The sequence below is a fragment of the Entelurus aequoreus genome, linkage group LG05, assembly GCF_033978785.1.
Source record: "Entelurus aequoreus isolate RoL-2023_Sb linkage group LG05, RoL_Eaeq_v1.1, whole genome shotgun sequence".
Lineage (NCBI taxonomy): Eukaryota > Metazoa > Chordata > Actinopteri > Syngnathiformes > Syngnathidae > Entelurus > Entelurus aequoreus.
The window spans coordinates 50,195,938-50,218,312 of record NC_084735.1 but is presented as its reverse complement, the minus strand read 5'-3'; the positions used below and the strand labels follow the sequence as shown (position 1 = coordinate 50,218,312).

Genomic DNA, 22,375 nt, shown 5'->3' with positions numbered 1-22,375 from the left:
ACGGAGTTAACCTGGAAATTTAGTTTTTTTCAAAGTTTGTAATAAAATAATAAATATATACAAATTAATATATATATATATATATATATATATATATATATATATATATATATATATATATATATATATATATATATATATATATATATATATATAAATTCAATAATTGAAAATAGTAAATCACCACATTACCCTATCTGAGCCAATTAATGTAAAATTGTGTGTACCACGGACCAAGTGGTATCTCACAATCTGTGATGTTTATATATACTACCACTTATAAAATACTACTAATTAATGTCAAATATTTAATGTGTGATTTTACATTGGTTTATAGGAGATGTACTATTTGTTTGAAAACTCAAACTGACCATTTTTTATGTGGCAGAAACAGAAAGAAAGAAGAATATATATTCATTGAAAATCATTTACTGAGTATCTCATTAGCTTTGTTGCTATTGTGACAAACACCCTCGCAGGAATGGGTGAGGGCGGACCTACGTCACTTCCGCCTACCAATCCCCTAGCAACCGGGAATTCGTTGAAAACAAACCAGCTCACAGCGAACACAGCATTGACAGAAAAAGCATTTAACGAGCGTTGTGGCTTGGAAGTCGGCGTTAAATCCTTCATTTACGCATTTTTACTTATTCGCATATCGTGTGAAAAAACGAAAATGTATTATTTGCGTCAGACTTGTCTCAGTGAACTTTAAAGCTTCTCAGGATTAGCTTAGCTTGCTAGTTAGCTTAGCCTGCGCGCTACTAAGAAAGAGACGCGGAAGTTATCAACAACTTTGTGTGAACACGGCGTACTTGTTGGAGCCCACGTCGAAGAAGCGCTTGTTGTCCACAGTCATCGACGAGCCCTCCGGCAGCTCCGCGGGCTCCTCGTCCACGCCGTAATCGTCAATAAGTTTGGTCAAAGCGTCGCGGAACTCGATAAGTCCCTGCGCCGGGAGCGCGATGGTCTGACCCCAAGCCGGGCACCCTGTTCACGGTCTGGCGGATCCTCAAGAACCGTCCCCGCTGGTTCTCTTTCAGGTCCATGTAGTACTTCCGATTCTCCCGCACCAGGAACTCGCTTTTCAGGGCCCGCCGCGGCTCATCCTGCACCATGCCCGGGTTGCTGGGACCCAACTGGGCGTAGTGTTCGGTGAAGTCCCCCAAGTAGTCGCGGAACTCGACCGACATAGACAGCGTGAGGCGGCTCTTGTTGCCACCGGCCCCGATTTCGGCTATCTTCAAGAAGCGGCTTTTGGCGTTCTGCTTGACGTCCAAGTAGAAGCGTTTGTTTTGGATGTCAACTCGCTTGGATGCCAGCTCCTGCGTCTCAAGCTGGAGGCCGGAAGCCGAGCCCGTCCCTCCCGCTGTAGCGTGCATGGAACCGAAGCCTGGGCCCGTGGCTGCTCCTCCCTGCTCACTTCCACTGTCTCTGTCCGCCATGATGCTGCCTGCCTGCCTGCCTGCCGACTTTGGGGGACTCCAGTGAGAACCGTCCTCGTTTTCTCGGTGTAAAGCTGCGAGCCATTTGTCTCGTCTCTGTGGGCTTTTATCACGCTTTGGCAGAACAAAATACAACCTTTGTTTTCCCTGTTTCCAGTTGTGGTTAGCACAACCAAAAACAACACAGTTTTTGGGCATTTTGGAGGCAGAATGACGGGTTTAACCAGCGTAGGTCGACAGGTTAAAGAGTAATGGCAACGGTTTGTTTTGAACGCCAGTCTGGTTGCTATGGCTCGAAGAACCCGTATGTAGCTCAGTTGCCCGGATGTCGGCCCTCACCCATTCCATAGCAATTTTAAGGCTAAAAGTCATAAAGCGATATTTTCCTATGTTATGAATAACAAAAGTTGAATTGTGATATTGACACCGTATTAAAGTATTAGATTTGTTAAATAGCTTTAAAATGTGATTTTTAGGCAAAGAATAAGCTTTTGGAAATGAGCTAGCTTACCTGACATGCGGCCATTTTGAGGATGTTGATAAAATGTAAAAAAATACAAGTTAAAAATTACCGGTATGCGAATAAAAAGTCGAAATCATGTGATGAAAACAAATATTAATGAGATACAAAGTCAAAATTACGAAATAAAAAGTCATAATTTTGAGTCGAAATGATGAGTTACTAACTGGAAGGTACGTAGGTAATCACATGGTGGTCACGTGACAACACACTAACTGTTTCCTACGCTGCACAAAGCAGCATAAAAACAAATAAAAACACATTTCAGGTGTTGCTGACACACTTTTGGGTTAATGATAGCGTTTTATTTTTCAAAGGTGAATCTCATCCACGTGTGCTATATTTTTGACGTCAGGCAGCGTCAGCATTGACATAAATTATGAGGTAATTATGCAAAACTAAAGTCAAAATTATTAGATAGAAAGTCATACATATGCGTTAAAGTCGAAATTACGAAATACAACATTGACATTATGAGATTTAGAAGTTTTGTAATTATTAAAAAAAATAATGATAATTATGAGAGTAATTGTGAGTCGTAATCATGAGATAAAAAAGTTGAAATGATGAGGTAAAAGTCATAATTATGAGATAAATGGTCAAAATTATGCGATAAAAACTCATAATTATCAGATAAGTGAAAATTTTTAGGTCAATACGTCAAAATTATGTGATAAAAAGTTACAATTATGAGATAAAGTAGATTTGTATGACTTTGTATCTCATAATTTTCTCATTATTGTATTTGTTACCTTCTTGAGACCTCCGGAAATAGCCTACCTCTTTAGGACCACACTTTCTAGATATATAAAGATTTGTATTTACAACATTAATAATATACACATACCATGCAAATATAAAAAAGGTAAGATTTTAGTGTTTTTAAAAAAAATGTTTTTGTTTGTAATTGTTTTTTAATTTTCATTATTTACTTCAAGTTATTACAGTATGTCTCTATATACATATTTATTTTATTAATTTTGGACAAAAGGGGCACATTTCAATTTCTTACACGCACTTGTTATTACATATGTTGACCAGAGGGGGAGCACTTTTAAAACCGACACACAGTCAATTTGAAAAATCCCTCCTTTCTGGGACCATCCTAATTTTGATAGATTTCACCACCAGGGGTGCAATTGAGACATTCTCTATTAGATGCAATGGTTTTCCGTATTGGGGCCATGATTTCAGTTCTAACTTGTTCACCAGTCCTCATATGGAAGATACTTTTCCTTGTTGATGTCTCAAGAAGGGTACAAATACAAGAACACACACACACCCACACACACACACACACACACCTTCTTTACTTTTTAATGTAAAATACCATACAAAGCATTTTTAAGAACATATTGTAATTATGGATGGAACATGTGCACGATGGTGTCTCAAACTGAGACCATCAGTAAAAAAGACCAATCATTACAAGTACAATTGTACAGTACAGTAGTACAGTCCATCATAACTGATATAGCACTTCAGTTCATAAAACATTACTAATTTTTTATGGTGCACGAGTGGTATCATATTTTATTTCTATAAAAATAAATACTTTGCATCTATCATCAATAAAATCCTATTGTTTATAATCCACAGTTTACAATTTTAAATACTGAGCTTGGTGAATATTGTGTGTGTCAGTTCTTTTTTATGATGATGAAACTCACTTTTGTGTGTAAGTGAAACTTTGAAAACACATTATTTTGTTTTCACCAGCTGGCTAACATTAGAAAGTTTCACTGCACTGTTTTGACAAGAGCAACAATCTCAATTTCTTTCTTGAACTTCAAACCACATTACAGTAAAAGAGAATATTATCTCCAGTGTAATGACGATACAGCAGGCCTGATGACTATCATTTTACATAATACTGTACATATTTCAAATATAAATCCAAATGGTTTTTCAAAATATACTATAACCAATCCAGTGTAGGTAAAAAAAGATAGCAAAACATCCTATTTTTGAGTTGTAGGCAACAAAGCATATTATCGTAATATTTAAAATATATATTTCATTAATTAATGTTATGTTTCACAATATGCCGAGAGCCAATAAAAAGAGCTTTGAAGAGCCGCACTTTGAAGTACAGTACAACCATAGCCAAGCTGCTTGCTATCAACAACACATGAAGAAAAGTAATAACTGTGTATAGCAATCATGGCTAGAAATCAAACAAAAGCATGGTGAGATATGAAAATGATGCATATTGTTTCTCTTTGGTTCAGCATCCAGTCTTCAAGGCAGATAATGACATGTAATCTGAGAATTGGAAGTTGCACCCACACACACACGCCTGATGTTATGTTTTACTAGAATAATTACAATAAAATAAATAGAATATTTACATTTCTAACGCTGCTTGAAAATTAAATAAAAACATGATTTAACCCATCAGAAGCGGTTATGTTTTTTTTACACTCAAGTTTTAAAATGGCAGAATTAAGAGATTTTAAAAGTTTGACCATACAACTTTATTTGTAGCTTTTTCTTCCGTAATATTTTTAAAAGTTTGACATCTTTCTTAAACAATTTTATTTGTGTAAAAATTCAGACTTTCATTGTATTGTATTTTGGCAGCATCTTTGTGAAACGCAAACTTTAAACATGACAAAATAAGTTTTTTCAAGTATTTTTATTTAAGTAAGAGTATTTTTATTTACATTTTTAAGAGAATTTAAGTATTTATTTTTCCTCCCACAATTTTGCTAGCTTATTCTTTCTACAATTTTACCCTTGAATTTTCAAAATTATTCATGTCATATTATGACTTTTTATGTGTGATTTTTAAGACATGACTTTTTTTTCTTTAAAACACATGATCATTCTCATAAAATAACAGCTTTTTCTTTCATTATTGTCATATAGTTTGGACTTTTGTTCTTCCATCCAAATTACTTTTTTATTTTCTAAAATGATCCCTTTTTCCACTAAATATTTCACATTTCTCATATTATTACTCCCTTTTGCCTGTACAATACTTTCCGTAATTCCTAATTACTATATAGCAAATATTTTCCATATTTGAACTTTATGTTTGTAATATTCTGACTTCATTCTCATAGTATTTTTGTATTATTTAATTTAATCTCAGTGTGGCTTTATTACTCCATAATAATCCAGTGGACATGAGTATAGTCCAGTGGTTCTTAACCTGGGTTCGATCGAACCCTAGGGGTTCGGTAAATCGGCCTCAGGGGTTTTGGCGGAGCCTCCGCCACGGAGGTAAAGAGACATCCGACTTATCGTGTAAATAAAAACTTCTCCCTATCAGCGTATTATGGATACCCCCAAACAATGTTCCCTCTAATTTTCCATCTGATTTGCAGGCTTTTTTGATTGATTGATTGATTGAAACTTTTACCAGCAGATTGCAAATGAAGAGAATACACAGTACAGTTTACACATTACAGTACATTATCCGTACAATTGACTACTAAATGGTAACACCCGAGTAAGTTTTTCAACTTGTTTAAGTCGGGGTACACGTTAATCAATTCATGGTAATGCGTGTAAGGTGTGTAATTTGTTGTGAGTTCATGCACTGTTTTGGTTTTGTTCTTTGAACAAGGTGATGTTCATGCACAGTTCATTTTGTGCACCAGTAAAAAAACATACGACTTTTTCTTAAATTTTAAAAATATATATATATATATATATTGTTCACTAAAGAAGGGTTCGGTTAATGCGCATATGAAACTGGTGGGGTTCGGTACCTCCAACAAGGTTAAGAACCACTGGTATAGTCACATGGTAACCACTCCAGATGTTTCCTACACATTTAAGCACAAAGCTGTATAAAACAAATTATAGCACATTGCAGTCCCTCCAGGTATTCACTGGCTTATTATTGATTTTTTTGCATTCTAGAATGCTTGAATTTGCAGCAGCTTTTTCACAAAGTTTATTTTTTTATACCAAAAACATTTAATCAAATTGTGATTTTATGAATTTGTAATTGTAACCTGAAAAAGCACAGGATTTCAACCCAAATTGGAAAACAAATACTGTGTTTATGTTTTATTTGTTTTATACCACACAGACTTAAAAATTGACACTAGACGGCAGTAAAAAACACATACTCAAAGCTCATTGTCAAAGTACTGTACTGTTTTGATTAATGATATCTAATAATAGTAATAATTAATGACAATTACAGAAACCAAAGGCTTCCTTACACTGTTTGCTCTGTCGCCCACAAGTTTCAGACATTCTCCATGTATATTTTCCGCTTGAAAAGCGTTTGTCCATCTTAAACATTCGTTCATGTTAAGAGCATCTGTGAACTGTTAAGAGCAATCTACTGTATATTGTTAATTTTTGTTTGTAAATGAGAGACGATGAGAGATTATCATCACACCCAATGAGAAGGTTTTCTTAATTGCCTTGCCCTGGATAAATAAAGGTTAAATAAATATATGAATACATGTAAACTAAGAAGTAAATGTTTATATACTACATTACCCAGAAGGCTTAGCTCTGTCGACAGGAACTGGAAGTAAGTGTGACTACAACTGTGCCATTCGCGCAATAAAGAGTTAATATATTGTAATGCATTGCTGTTTCCTGGAGGGACTGGCGTTTTTATAGTGTTTAAAGTGGCTTCTTATGGGTTGAAGTAGCATTTCCTGGCTTAATATTTTGTAGTCTCTGATCTATCAGATGCACATCACTACAGTGCTCTTGAAAGAAGAACTTGAAAATAAAAAGCATACTTAAATCTGGACCCACACAACCAATCAGTCCAAAATCATGCTCAAGCTAAATGAATTGTGTTTACATAATTGTCTAAGAGCATTTCATGAAATTCATAAAGGCAAAAAAAAATTAACAAATAAAAGCAAGTGCAATTGAGTATAATAAAATTGCAAAGTAGAAAAGATTGTATGAAAAATCACATTTACATATATTTAGCAATGTATAGAGTATATTAAGAATATAAACATATTTAGGTGCATGTACTTGAAGTAAGGAGTGAGTGTCCTAAATGCTTGGATATTGCCTTTTTTAAACTAATTAATTCAGTGCTAAATTAGGATGATAACAAAAGCTCCATTAAAAAATCTGCAGATGTCCTCTTGCAGGAAAGAGACAATATTCCACGGTATGCAGATTTTCTTTGCAAAGAAATGGCTGCTGTTAGACAAGAGAGCCAGCCTGGTTCTGTGCAGGCACCATAATGGGCACTCCACCCATGCGGGTGATGTTGGAGGCCGTGACCATGGTGAGGGGCAGCGGTGGAGGTGTTGGAGTGGCGTGCGACTGGCTATAGGTCTGTGGGAGTGCCTGGGCCTGTGGCAGCTGGGTGTAGCGCTCTGGTCTGGGTTGGGCGCTCCCATTGGCCTCCGAAGGGTCAGGCTGCCCTCGCGGTAGAGTGGTGTTGTCGTTGTAACCATAGTGGGTCGGCGTAGAGGCTCCTTGATGGCGTGACGGGCGGTAGCCGGCCGTGCTGCCGACGGCTGTTATGATGGAGCCTGTGTCGGAGGGAGGCCGCTGGGGGTAGTGCTGCAGGTGGTGGTGGTTGGAGGGCTCTCTGTGTTGTGGACTGGAGGCGATGGAGGACAAAGTGCCGTTCTTGGATATGATGTCGGAACCCATGCCGCTTTTCGCCCAGGACACCCGTTTGGGAGCTTGAGCGTCCTCTCTGTAGGCATGTGTTTACATCACAACATGAGTATTGTTCATATGTATAGAGGAATAATTCAGGGTTACACATTGAACATATCAGCAGTCTCCATTAGGGGCAAGAGGATCTTTTCCTTCTTATATATATTTTATTATTATTATTATTATTGTATTGTATGTTATCAATTCATTATTATGGGTGCTGAAAAAACGATTTGCATCCGAATCGATTATTTATTACGATTCTAAATCAATGAATCATTTTTAAAGAATGAATAAAAAAAACAACCAGAACAACAAAACAAACATCTTTTTTTCTATTATCAATTTTTAAAAATACACTTTTTAGGCCATCTCTACGCTTAACAGCTGCACGCATACGTCAGCAGCATATTTAACTATAGGGATGTCCTGATCTACATTTTTGGCCTCCGATTCTTTGACAATAGATGATACAAGTGACATTTTTTTAACGAAATTAACTAAAGTAGCTTTATCATATTTGTATAAAGCTTATCTTATTAAATGTAGAATGTGCTAGTATTGTTGTAAATCAGATGCCGTATTAGATTTGTGGTTGTGAATGCCACATACCATTTTTTTGGACAGAAATAAAGTGGCGAGTGCACAATAACTAAACAAATAGCAAAAAACACTCTAAATTATTTTGAACAAAAAAAAAAAAAAAAAAAAAAAAAATATATATATATATATATATATATATATATATATATATATATATATTTATATATATTTATATATATATATATATATATATATATATATATATATATATATATATATATATATATATATATATATATATATATATATATATATATATATATATATATATATATATATATATATATACAGTATATAGCACAGGCCAAAAGTGTAGACAAACCTTCTCATTCAATGGGTTTTCTTTATTTTCACGACTATTTACATTGTAGATTGTCACTGAAGGCATCAAAACTATGAATGAACACATGTGGAGTTATGTACTTAACGAAAAAAGGTGAAATAACTGAAAACATGTTTTATATTCCAGTTTCTTCAAAATAGCCACCCTTTGCTCTGATTACTGTTTTGCACACTCTTGGCATTCTCTCGATGAGATTCAAGAGGTAGTCACCTGAAATGGTTTTCACTTCACAGGTGTCATAGTTTTGATGCCTTTAGTGACAATCTACAATGTAAATAGTCATGAAAATAGAGAAAACGCATCAAAATGAGAAGGTGTGTCCAAACTTTTGGCCTGTACTGTATATATATATATATATATATATATATATATATATATATATATATATATATATATATATATATATATATATATATATATATATATATATATATATATATGTATATTGATCTAATCACTTTAGTGTCGTTTATATACCGATACTCATCATCTGCGGTCACTCGAACGAGTATGACGATCCTCCTGGTAGGGGTGTATCCCTTTATGGAGGATGCCTGTGCGTGACTTTGTTTAACGTGGGGAGACTGGTGCACAGACAGTCACCACACAATCTTTGACAGAATCGGGTCAGGGTCCTGTGGCATGGAGTCCAAGACGACTGGGGACCATTTTCTGCTGCAGCCTTCTTCCGCCATTGCAGCCCTTGTGGTAGTTCTTAAATCTACCGTCTTCCGCCTGCTACGCCGTTGAAGTCTTCACCGTATCCCTGGCTAGGGGGCAGTCAGGTACTAGGCCTTTGCCAAGGGACACCTGGGGTAACAGTAGTAAAGGAGTTAACCTCCTAGTGCCCCAAGACCCCATAGAGGAACCCCACTGCCGGATGCACTTTAACGTCATGCCCAGGACACATACCGATACTATACTAGGTATCGAGAGTATCGACATCTGGATCAGTCACAGCCACTTGACGTTGAGTCGTCCTGTATAGCAGTGGTCCCCAACCACCGGGCCACGGCCCGGTACCGTTCCGTGGATTGATTGGTACCGGGCCGCACAAGAAATTTAAAAAATATATATATATATTTTTTAATTAAATCAACATAAAAAACACAAGATACACTAACAATTAGTGCACCGACCCAAAAAACCTCCCTCCCCCATTTACACTCATTCGCCCAAAAGGGTTGTTTCTTTCTGTTATTAATATTTCTGGTTCCTAGATTATTTATCCATATAGATCAATACAGTCGGCAGGGATACAGTCCGTAAGCACACGTGATTGTATTTTTTTATGACCAAAAAATAAAAAAATAAAAAAATAATGTTTTTTTGTGTGTGTTTGGCAGAGCTCCCCTTCTGGAGACAAGCAATGATGCATGTTTGTCATGCAGCTTAATGGGAATGACTGCCATGATATTCCAATGAATTGAATTGTATTTTTTTGAAACTGACAATGTCCGTCTGAGTCAGGATGGCCTGATGCAGCCTCTACTGTTTGAACATTCAATGACTAAAGGAAGACAGAGGCTGATCCAACTTACTTGATTTCATTCGCCATGTCATCTTCACTGTCTCGCCGCCTCTTCAGCAGGAAAAACAAGCAAAGGAGGAAAAGGCAGATGAAGCCGACCACTGAGCCCACAGTGGCGCCCACAATCATCCCGACCTTATTGGCTGTAGAGACATACATTATAACATAAACATCAATATATTTCCTCAGAAAATAGCTTTAATAAAAAATACTACATATTTTTAATATTATAATGAAGACCTACAATGAGGGAAATAATTATTTGTATTTTTATATTCTATTTCGATCTTTTTTCTAACCATTGTGCTAGGCAGCACATGCATTGGAGGCGGGTTGATGGATCTTCGGTGCTCATTCAGTCAGTGCTGTCATTAGCTACTGTGCTAGTGCTACTTTGTGTGCTTTTTAGGTGTTAGCCTTTTTGCAGAAATGTTCTAGTTTTGCTAGCTCAATGTGAGGCCAAAGAAAGCAATGGACAAGCGATGTATAGTTTGAAATATTCAGGAAGTATCCACAGCATTGTCAACCCTGCCCCTTGTCCTCCCTTCCGTTGCATGCCAAGAAGATTAACCAACAAGGTGAAGGAAATATTATTTTTTGTTCATAATCATTGTAGCGGCCTGGCTGTCAAAAATAAGGGGATTTGTGGATTTCAGTGCCCCTCCCGAAAATCTCCCGGGGCAACCATTTTCCCGAATTTCTCCCGATTTCCACCCAGACAACAATATTGGGGGTGTGCCTTAAAGGCACTGCATTAGCGTGCCGGCCCAATCACATAATATCTTCGACTTTTCACACACACAAGTGAATGCAAGGCATACTTGGTCAACAGCCATACAGGTCACACTGAGGGTGACCGTATAAACAACTTTAACACTGTTACAAATATGCGCCACACTGTGAACCCACACCAAACAAGAATGACAAACACATTTCGGGAGAACATCCGCACCGTAACACAACATAAACACAACACAACAAATACCCAGAACCCCTTGCAGCACTAACTCTTCCGGGACGCTACAATATACACCCCCAGCTACAACCCCCCCCCCCACCTCAACCCCGCCCTCCCAACCCCGCCCACCTCAACCTTATGCTCCAAATTCCAAGCTGCTGTTTTGAGGCATGTTAAGAAAAATAATGCACTTTGTGACTTCAATAATAAATATGGCAGTGCCATGTTGCCATTTTTTTTCCATAACTTGAGTTGATTTATTTTGGAAAACCTTGTTACATTGTTTAATGCATCTAGAGGGGCATCACAACAAAATTAGGCATAATAATGTGTTAATTCCACGACTGTCTTTATTGGTATCGGTTGACATCGGAATCGGTAATTAAGAGTTGGACAATATCGGAATATCGGATAACGGCAAAAAAGCCTTTATCGGACATCTCTAGTTGCAACCCATTACTCATGTTTACATTGTTTCTAATGGAGAAATTTGATTCAATATACAAACTTTTCTATTTACGAACCCTGTTCAAGAACCAATTAAGTACGTAAATCGATGTTCGACTGTAAATTGTACTTCCCTCTTCAGTTTCTTCCCTACCAGTGCTGGGGGGAGTGGCAAGCCTCACCTGCGTCAGAACTGCAATTAGTCATCTTTTTAAACCATGTTTATTCTCTCTTATTCCCGTTTGTTCTGCCGTCACTCTTTGTCGACAACTCTTGGTGTTCCAGCACTACTAGTTACTAGTATTATCCTTCCAATCATGATTAGTAATTATAGTCACTTGTGTGCTTGTTTCCCATCATTCTTTTCATCGGTCAACCCCTCTAGCCGTGCTGTTCTACCACAGCTACTTTTGTTTGTTCAGTTACTTTTTGTAGTCATATTTTGTTTGATTTTGTTGTTTTTGTGTTTGTTACTGTCGTTCTACATCACTTACTATATTCATGGACTCTGTTTTTGTATCGAGGTCCAAACAAAGACTGAATGTTACACTCTTTTTCGACAAGCTTCTTGTTGATGGTCTTGATGTCCATTCTAGTCTTGTGTAGGTCTTCAATTACTGTATGTCCAAAAGGGCCATTGGTAAGGATGACGCTAAAAAGAGAAAAGTTGATGACGAATGCCGTGTTTTCAACAAGACATGGACTGCCAGGTATTTTTACAGAAATTAAAGGTAAAGCTGTGTGCTTAATTTGTGGTACACAAGTTGCTGTGTTTAAAGAATATAATTTTAATCGCTACTACACGACGAAGCACGAGGAAGAATACCGTAATCTGTCTGATGAAGCGCGCACAAGGGAGGCTGATGCGTTGATGGTAAAACTGCAAATCCAACAACGACTTTTTGCCAAATTTCACACCCCCAGAGATGCAGCTGTCAGGACAAGTTTCGTCATTTCTCACAAAATCGCCAGAAAAAGTAAGGCATTTTCTGACGGAGAGTTTATTAAAGAGTGCTTAAAAACATTGTTATTTAAAGACAATATTTTCCTGTGCTATCACAGTCATAATCAACTAACTAGAGGCCAATTCACATGATTATTTAATGATTATGACAGTTCAAATCAGCGATTCTATCCCTGTATTTACTTGGTATCAGAGGGATAGTAAAATCCCAGTATCGCCCAACCCTAATGGACACATAACCGGTCTGTGGGGGTCACACTGTTTCGTCTTGGCCGCATGGTTGCGGTGGTCGTGTCCCCGAGATGCAAAAAAGACGACAGGAAAGCAGCGTGCAGGTAAGATGCTTATTTATTATCAATAAGCGATAGGAGAAAAAAAAAAGGCGACTTCGGCAAAGCTTAACCCAGGAACAATCAAAGGCTAGTGCATACTTGCCAAACCTCCCGGATTTTCCGGGAGACTCCCGGAATTCAGCGCCTCTCCCGAAAACCTCCCGGAAGAAATTTTCTCCCGAAAATCTCCCGGAATTCAGCCGGAGCTGGAGGCCACGCCCCCTCCAGCTCCATGCAGACCTGAGTGGGGACAGCGGCGACAGTCTGTTTTCACGTCCGCTTTCCCACGATATAAACAGCGTGCCTGCCCAATCACGTTATAACTGTAGAATGATCGAGGGCGAGTTCTTGGTTTCTTATGTGGGTTTATTGTTAGGCAGTTTCATTAACGTCCTCCCAGCGCGGTAACAACACACAACAACAGCAATCACGTTTTTGTCTACCGTAAAGCAGTTCGTCTGCCGTAAACAGCAATGTTGTGACACTCTTAAACAGGACAATACTGCCATCTACTGGATAGCCTCCGGAACACTGAAATTCAAGTATTTATTTTATTTATATGTATAAAAAAATTAATATATATAGCTAGAATTAACTGAAAGTCAAGTATTTCATACATATATATGAAATATATATGAAATACTCGAGTTGGTGAATTCTAGCTGTAAATATACTCCTCCCCTCTTAACCACGCCACCGCCCCGCCCCCGCCCCACCCCTCACCTCCCGGAATCGGAGGTCTCAAGGTTGGCAAGTATGGGCTAGTGACAAGTAGGAGAAACCGAGCGAGACTGCCAGGCAGAGTGTGGCGTGAGGCAGGAAGAAATAGCTCTCCAATTAGTGACCAAGAGCAGGTGAGCATCCCGACCACTAATCAGAGGCAGGTGACAAAAATCAGCACCCATAGCAACTAAGAAAATAAACAAGGGTGCTGAAACAGAAATAAACAACAAAAAGGATATACCAAATTCAATATAACATGACTCGGGCAGGGCAGCACGATGGAACAGGGGTTAGTGCATGTGCCTCACAATACGAAGGTCCTGAGTTCAATCCCGGGCTCGGGATCTTTCTGTGTGGAGTTTGCATGTTCTCCCCGTGACTGCGTGGGTTCCCTTCGGGTACTCCGGCTTCCTCCCACCTCCAAAGACATGCACCTGGAGATAGGTTGATTGGCAACACTAAATTGGCCCTAGTGTGTGAATGTGAGTGTGAATGTTGTCTGTCTATCTGTGTTGGCGCTGTGATGAGGTGGCGACTTGTCCAGGATGTACCCCGCCTTCCGCCCGAATGCAGCTGAGATAGGCTCCAGCACCCCTCGCGACCCCGAAAGGGACAAGCGGTAGAAAATGGATGGGATGGATGGATGACTCAGGCAACGACTCATGACACACACAACTTGATGGTTGGTAGAGGGATCCAAAAAAAGTTATACCCTAATTTAATGTTTTTGGGGATTTTCTTTATACATTCTGTCTTGCTCTAATAAACCTGTCATAAAAGCTATAGACTGTTCATATCATTGTAAGGGGGTAAATATACTAAATCAACAAAGGATCATATGCTTATTTTCCTCACCCATAGATACTCAGCGGTATCTTATGTGTTTGTTTAAAACCAAAAACAAGACAGTAATATTTAATTAAAAAAAGAAAAAGGCTGCTTTTGTCTGCAAATAGTTTACATACAGATGTAAGAGCAGATACAAGTTATGTTAGTGTGTTGTACATACATGAGGCGATCTCCAGGTTGATGAAGCAGCTCTCTGACCCGGCTGCATTGTTGGCAGTGCACACATACTTCCCCGACATGTTGCTGCTCAGGTTGCTCAGCTTCAGAGCGCCCGTCTTGTCGTCTACAATGACATAAACAATTCACATCATGTAATGCACACAGGCGATCCTCGTGTTCCGATATTTTGTGTTTACTAGTAACTAGTTACGTAAGCACGGCGGAAGAATACATAGGAAGGAAAGAAAACTTTTTTCCCTTCTTCAAGTCCTTATATCTTCTATATATGAGGCAGAGTTTTCTGGTGGCAGTACAATAAAAGTGAAGTGATGTTAGACGTCATAAAATGCTCTTAAGAGTGAAGAAATTAACTGAAGAGGCGACCATCAAGATGCTATCTTTAAAGATGTGAAAGGATCTGCTCCTAATAATTGGACAGTGAAAACTAACTTAGGCTGACCATATTCTGAAATCCCAAAAAGAGGACACATATATGCGTGCCAAGGCGGGCAGCACGCCAAGGCCAGGACTAGGTGAAAACTTGCCAATGATACTCGAACTTGCTTCATAAGTAATATATTTATTTAAATAAAGCATTTTTTCTCCTATGTTGACAGTAGTGTTGGCGCTAGGAATTTTCAAAATGGGGACCCAGGGACCCCATCAAGTCATAAAAATGGGGTGCCACAGTAAATTTTTGGGGTACCACTTTTTTGTAAGCGTTTTGAAAATAAATGACAAATGTATGCATTATCCGGTTATATCTCACATTCTATGTTGTGTTTTGGAAAAAGGTTGTCATAAACGTTACTTCATTCATTAAAAAAAATAATACAAATGAAAACAAATTTGTATACATATGTAAAGTATTCGGTTATAAACATTCATTCACTTTCTTCTTTCCTTCATGGATCTAAACTTTACCACTGCTGCTATTTTTTTCTATGTTTTTATTGAATAAGTTGTAGGTGTATTTATTTCAGTATAAAAGTGTAAAAAGTGTTTTGCCTGGGTCATGAAATGATGATAATGGTGTGCCAGGGCATACATACATTTTATATTTAACGCTTAAATCTCTGGAGTCTACATCAACTTAACATCTATTCCTCATTTCAAAATGTTTTAGTTTTTTTATGTTGTGTTTTTTGTTTGTTTGTTTTCCGCCCTTTTTTGTCAAACAAAACTATGTTTTTTATGGCAAACACACAAAATATGCAAAATCTTCCACCAAAAATATTTTTTCTTAGTGGAATATTTGATGTGAAGTAATCGGAACCTTTGATAAGTCAATAATTCATAATAACATTGATTTTGATTATTATTATTGTTATGATTTGAGCAATGACAGTTTGAAAGAAAAAAACACACTTTTGTTTTATTAGTCAACATTGCAACTGTTTCTAAATGACATTTCACCTGTAAGCTTTTTTATTTCACTTTTGTTATGTTTTTGTTTATTTTAATAGTATTTTTAGAATGTGCCGTGGGCTTTTAAAACATTAGCTGTGGGCCTAAAAAGGTAATATAAAAAAAATCTGCTTCCTTTCTGATTTCAATGCGTTAAAAAGACACAAAAAGTGTGTTAACGCCAACACTGCTTGACAGTATAACAAAATAAGTCACACTTATATTCTGTAATATTCACAGTTTTGGAAAAAAAGTGCAGAGGTAGAAATATTCAAAATAACCTCTTGTATATAATCTAAACATAAATAATGCCTCAAAAGAAGTTAATTACATTTAAACAAAAAACAGCAGACGAGCTCTCGCCCTGCACAGCTGTTTTGTGCTTTGTAGTGTCGATATGGGCTTGTAGATCTTTGGCCCCTTTATTTGCCACAGATATACACATTCCTGCTTTGCACACAGTGTATTCTGCTTCCCATGCGTCATGGCCAGGACCAAAACACAAATACTTTTTCCACAAATCATCCGTGAAGTTGCATTTACTTTTCGGCATTTCTTGTTTTCATGTCTGTCTCCACTCACTAGCTCTCTCGCTTGGTGTCTCTGCCCCTCCCTCACGAATGTTTCTGCATGCGCACCTTCACAGTTTGTTTTGTTTACCCCTTCTTAACTTAACTGGACGTACATTGAAAATACACGCAACCCTAACTCAAAATGCCGGACATTTGAGGCATTTAAGAAACCCGCCCTTAAAAGAGGACGTATGGTCAGCCTAACTAACTTAATCCTCCCAATAAGCCTGTCGCTCCCTTCCCTTGCTACTTCTTCAAGTGTGCAAGACAGGGACAACATTAAGGAATTGTTCTTTTTTTAAATTACCGTTTCTTTTAATTCTCATATTTATTATTATTTGTTATTCTTATTATTGTATTTTATACATTTATACATTTGTTGTAGGTATAGTCTAAGTGACTTAATTTAAGATATAAATTGAGCTTAAAGTTTGATTTCCAACTAGGTGTGTCCCAATTTGATATTGATGTAGGTTATCAGTCTGATATGTACAGTATCAGTTTACATCTTATACTTGTGCCAAACTAGACAGCCAGTTAAAATCTAAATGTCCTTCAATAAGCGCACAAGATTAGTCTTTTCTTGGTTTTTACTCATTTACAAAAGGTAAACATGATAGGCTATAGGCTACGAGGAGCTAGCAGCTGTACAATAGCTAAGCACACAATAGCACACAAGCTCGACATGGGGCTGTGAATCTTTAGGGAACCACACGATTCAATTTGATTCTTGGGGATAACGATTCAATTCAGAATCGATTCTGGATTCCAAATGAATCTCGATTCAAAATCAATACTTTTTAATAACAATGGCTGCCAGTTCTTTAATAACTACATTCCTTAGTAAAAACTGGTTTTGTTTAATACAATTCTACCCAAACATTTAATAAAGTCAAATACAAACAAGAGAAGTATCACACACTTTTCTTTTCTTAAATAGATCTGTACAGCAGATATGGGCACCTACATCAACAATATGACTTTCATGACTTGCTGCACAGGACAGATTAAAAAAAGGTTTTTATTTTTTTGAATGGATGAAAGGGTCTGTTTGCAACATTTACACAGATGTTTGGTGAGTGCTAACTTTCCAATGTACAGTATTTTACGAAGTCTATCCCGCCCTCTTCCAGCTTCTAGGATGTAATGACATGTGTTGTTAGCTAATAATAGCGTTTTAGACCGCTAGTGTTAGCTGTCATTGAATGTATATTGTAACATAACAACAGTATTACTGCAAATTGTTCATTGTTTCACTTGGACTGCTTTTGTATGTGTGCACGCCTTCTCTGTGCGTACGTATGGACAAAACAAGGTGAGTGAATGCCGTAAACACCAATCATTTCATTCGGGCCGGTAAAATTTTTTATTACGCAAACTTAGTAATTGAGAAAAATATAGACTGTTTTATTAAAAATTCTTCTTCTGTTAAACCACTAATGGTAACACAAGCTAGTCAATGGTCTTCTTGTTATATTTTTTGCTTAGAAAAATGTAACTTTGAGCAAGTTTCATACAGCCCCTTTAGGAATCGTTACAAATTAAAATCACAAATCATTCGAAAATGTCCTCAAATGGCTTGTATTTATATAGCGCTTTACTATACCTGGAATGATACCCAAAGCGCTTTACATTATACATCACATTCACCCATTCACACACATTCAGAAGCTTCGGAAGTTTCTATGCAGGCGTGAACCACGACCCATCAGCAGCAAAGTGGGTGAAGTGTCTTGCCCAAGGACACAATGGTAAGATGGCGGATTGAACCTAGAATTGAACCTGGAAACCTGGAAAAAAAAGTTGCTGGCACGGTCGCTCTACCATCTGCGCCACACCACCGCTTCCTTAATTGAACAATATTGCAGTCTAAAACAGCACATTTGCCAAAATAAAAAAGTATTACATCATTATAGTTGCATATTACTTACACATACTGTACAAAGTGTCAAAGGCAAAAGCGTATTAGAACGTATTAAGTAACAAGCGTGTTCGCATCATTCAACTTACTGAATTTACATGAGCTGTACAATAAATGGATTATTGTGGCCACTAGGTGTCACCTAAAAAAACAATACCACTCTACTTTAACTTAAAGACAGTCGGCTGCACCTACTAAACATATCAATAAGTCAAAGTGTGTGGGCTCAGCTCACCGAGCATCGGTGAAAAGAAGACCTCAGAGGTGGGACTTGTTTTCCTCCACTTATACAAAGGAATTGGCTTCCCACTGCTGGACTTGCAGCTCAGAGTCACGTTCCCTTTCACCACTGGTTTCCCTGACAAGCTGCACTTTGGAACAGCAGGGGGCACTTAAGGATGGAGAGAGTGGTCATGGTGTTATTAGCATGTTGTCACATTGTACAATAAACTCTTGTCATTCAAGCCTAGTGCGTCTCACCCTTGACATCCAGACTGAGCTCAGCGGTGAGGCCAGGGTTGTCTGGACTGATGACCTGGCAGAGGTAGCGTCCTGAATCAGACTCCTGGGTGTTGTTGATGTACAGCGACACGTCACTTGAGGGCATGCTAGAGGTGAACCCAACCCGGCCCTTAAACTGGGAACTCCCCACGCTCATCGAGCCTTTTGTGTAAGAGATAATCTGAAACAAGAAACATGTAAATATTTCAGTTTTTTGTGGGTTTATGACCTGACAGAAAAAAAGTTGCATTGGACTTGTTTGTGTTCCTCAGGTAGAATCACTTCAAGCATAATTCCACTGAATCCGTCATTTGCATCCACTGGAAATAAAATGTATAAATGGGCAATAAAATTAACTGTAAAAAATAAAAAGTGTCCTGCACTTTGATGTAATTTTATTTTATTTTATAAATACCATTTAAAACATTCATTGAAACCACTTTAAGCATTTGTTGCCTGTCCCCACTTCCTAAAATGAGACTTTACCATGAAATGTATTAATAATTAGGGATTTCAATACCGATCATACATGAGTTAGATCGGCCGATACCAATACCGATCAATACCAATCACATGTATTGAATGTACATTTTTCTATGCATTTTTGGTGAGTGCTCTAGAGAGTTCAACAATATCACAATATTTAAACTTCCTTATACAAACAATTGTTCAGCAAAACAAAGTAAATGGTACACAATAACCAAACAAAATAAAAAACAACTATGTAGTACCCTTCTGATATAAAGAATATTGAGTAATAGCAGTAGTACCCACAACACCACTGGATGACAGTAAAGCTATGCAAACACCCTCCTTTTCAATTTACGTGTTTCATGGCTTATTTTCCAAATCAATTTGATTTCGATTCATAAGATTGTAAATTAAATAATCACAATTCAATTGGATATGTACTTAAAGATTAAACGTGCCTCCAATTTTTTACAAAATACACGTATACTTTGCTTTTTCTCTTCACCATTAACAACTTTGGACTTTCTCAAAAGTCTTAAAAGTGCAATTTTGAAATCGTAAGTACAAATGTACTTGTATAGCAACATTTCTATTACTATGCATTGCATTAATCAAAGGGTCTCCAACATTTTCCAGGCCAAATACCCCCAAACTGATGGAGAGATGGATTGGGGACCCCTACTTGTATATACTGTACACAATTGTGTTTTAAATCATTCTGGTCATTAATGTACTTTGTTATTGTGCAATAGTAACATATTCAAATAATACAGCATAATGCCGCTAATTGCTTGGATTTTACCGACGTCACGTCTGTCTCACTTCCTGGCCATAAATATGTGTGGTGGTCAAGCTTGCTCTGTTCTCAATGGGTACTAGGCACCCATTTAGCATTTCTCAAAGAGAAAATGCCCTATGCTTGTGATGTTTTCGGCTGTATGAATCGTTCAAATCACGAAAAGGATAAACGCTTCTTGAGAGTTCCTCGAGCCACAATTAAAATGAGCGGAAGAGTGCAAGATTTTACAAAACAACGACTAGCAAAGCAGCACACACTCCAGTCCAAGGGAGCAGAGTGTGCAGTGATCACTTTGTTAAAGGTTAATTTGATATACTTGTAAAGTTTATTACTTCCTATTTAAGTATTATCCTAATGTTTTTGTATTTCTTAAACACATGTTTGGTACAAGTGTTTCGAAAAGCACCAACTCGGCGTGTCTAAATAAAATAAATCAAAAGTGAGCAAAACTTAAAAGAGTGAAGCTTTTACTAAAGGCAACAGTCATAAATGAATCTTTCAGCACATGCACAATGTTGACATCTATAATTATATTTTGATAAAGACGGGGTAAAACACGCTACTTGTAAACAGCGCGTGCAACAGCAACAAACATGGCTCTAGACGTGAAGTTAAATCATGTAATGCAACCTTACCCGAGCAAAAATTATGCATGTTTATCCTGGAGAGTTTTGATACCAATTTCCTTGACCCGGCCACACAAAGAAGTTGGAGACCTCCATGCTTTTCCAAGTTTTCATCTGTTTTGTCATGTAGAATGGCGTCTGGAGCACAATCAATCGATATGTCTGGGAAGGCGACCGACGTATAATCCTTGATATCACTCGCCAAATCTTTTTTTGCTAAAGTAGAGGGATCTATTCCATTGCATAGTTAATCTTTTTTTGCAGGAATATTTAAGCCTGTTTTTTACTCAGATAGTTTGCGCGCTGCTTACTGTACACATCAGCCATCTTAGTTTGGTTGACCCCCACTGGTTTTCACTTCCGGAAAAAAGTCACGTGTCTGAATACAAGCAATAGCGAGCTGACAGCTAGCATGCTAATTGCTAGCTGACGCTTGGTGCGCTAATCCCTAGCTAACAACTGGTGCGCGAATCGCTAGCTGGCACTTAGGGCCTGATCTACTAAAATTCGAATACCACGCGCTAAACAGTGTGTGCAAACTGTGTACTATTAGTGGGCGTGTTGCATGTTTTTTAAAAAAACTTTTAAGGCACATTACGTATGGTGTCCTTGCCACTACTATTTCTGAACTACATTACAATGCTTAAATTTGTGGAAAAACTGCCTGGGGAACATAAAAAAACCCATTTAAAATAAAGCGTAATCAACCAACCATTCCACAACTTCTCTGCAGTACCTCTATTTAAGACCATTGCATTAAAGGGGAACTGTACTTTTTTGGGGGGAAGTTTGCCTATCGTTCACAATCATTATGAGACAAGTAGACCATTTTTTTTCTTTTTTCGTTGTAGGTGGCTAGCAATGCAGCTAATGAGAGCAATCAATTCTACCTCTAAATCACTTTAAAAATGCATTCAAAAACCGTCAACAATACTTCATTTACATTCCGTAACCCGTATAATAACCAAGCTGTAGCGACATTGTTATAGTAAGAGCGAACACTGAGGAACTCTTTTTGTAGCATAGTAACACATCAGCGTGCTTCAGTATTAGCTATAAAATCTATTTACGGCAAGAGATAAGCTAACTTCTACGTCAGCACGAAACACGTTGGATTTTGTAATGCACAACACTGCAATAGAACTTTAATTTGTACTGACTAAAAAACATGAACAATCATTTTCCAGTATCTGTGAAGTATTAGCCCACATTTCATGTTTTGTTTGTACACAGCTGAGGTAGCCAGACATAATATGTACTGTAGTTATAATAACACGCATGGCGTGCTGCATGTATCATGGTCAACATAAAGTGTGACTCACTCGATGTCCTGTTGATTTTGGGTGAAGACGCCATTTATGTCGAAATAGCTTGTGTCCAAAATCCACATTTGCAGCTTAGAGTGACTTTCACCTCACTCTGTGGGCTTCCGTCTGTTCCAACATCTCACCCTCTTCTTTGTGCTCGCTTCTATAAGCAGTAGTTCATCCTCAATATATTTAGCTTCAAAAACATAAGGTTGTGAATCCTCATTTGTCCAAAGATAGTCATCTTCGTTGTCTGTTAAAATACCATGATTAGAACACACGTGCGT

The 22,375-nt window shown here is 37.7% G+C and overlaps 1 protein-coding gene and 1 pseudogene across 2 annotated transcripts in view; both read right to left on the bottom strand.

Moving 5' to 3' along the window:
• Nucleotides 1-787: 787 nt before the first annotated feature.
• On the bottom strand, nt 788-1,500 carry LOC133649946 (transcriptional activator protein Pur-alpha-like; annotated as a pseudogene).
• Nucleotides 1,501-2,259: 759 nt separating this feature from the next.
• The window catches only part of esama (endothelial cell adhesion molecule a), a 194,489-nt gene continuing 174,373 nt past the window's right edge, over nt 2,260-22,375 (bottom strand). For both annotated transcript variants that reach the window (XM_062048307.1, XM_062048308.1), the window contains 5 exons: nt 18,865-19,066; nt 18,620-18,775; nt 14,486-14,608; nt 10,063-10,195; nt 2,260-7,612 (listed from right to left, as the gene is read on the bottom strand). In XM_062048307.1, coding sequence (XP_061904291.1) covers nt 7,108-7,612; nt 10,063-10,195; nt 14,486-14,608; nt 18,620-18,775; nt 18,865-19,066 — 1,119 coding nt within the window. In that variant the 3' untranslated portion in view covers nt 2,260-7,107. The remainder of the gene's footprint in view (nt 7,613-10,062; nt 10,196-14,485; nt 14,609-18,619; nt 18,776-18,864; nt 19,067-22,375) is intronic.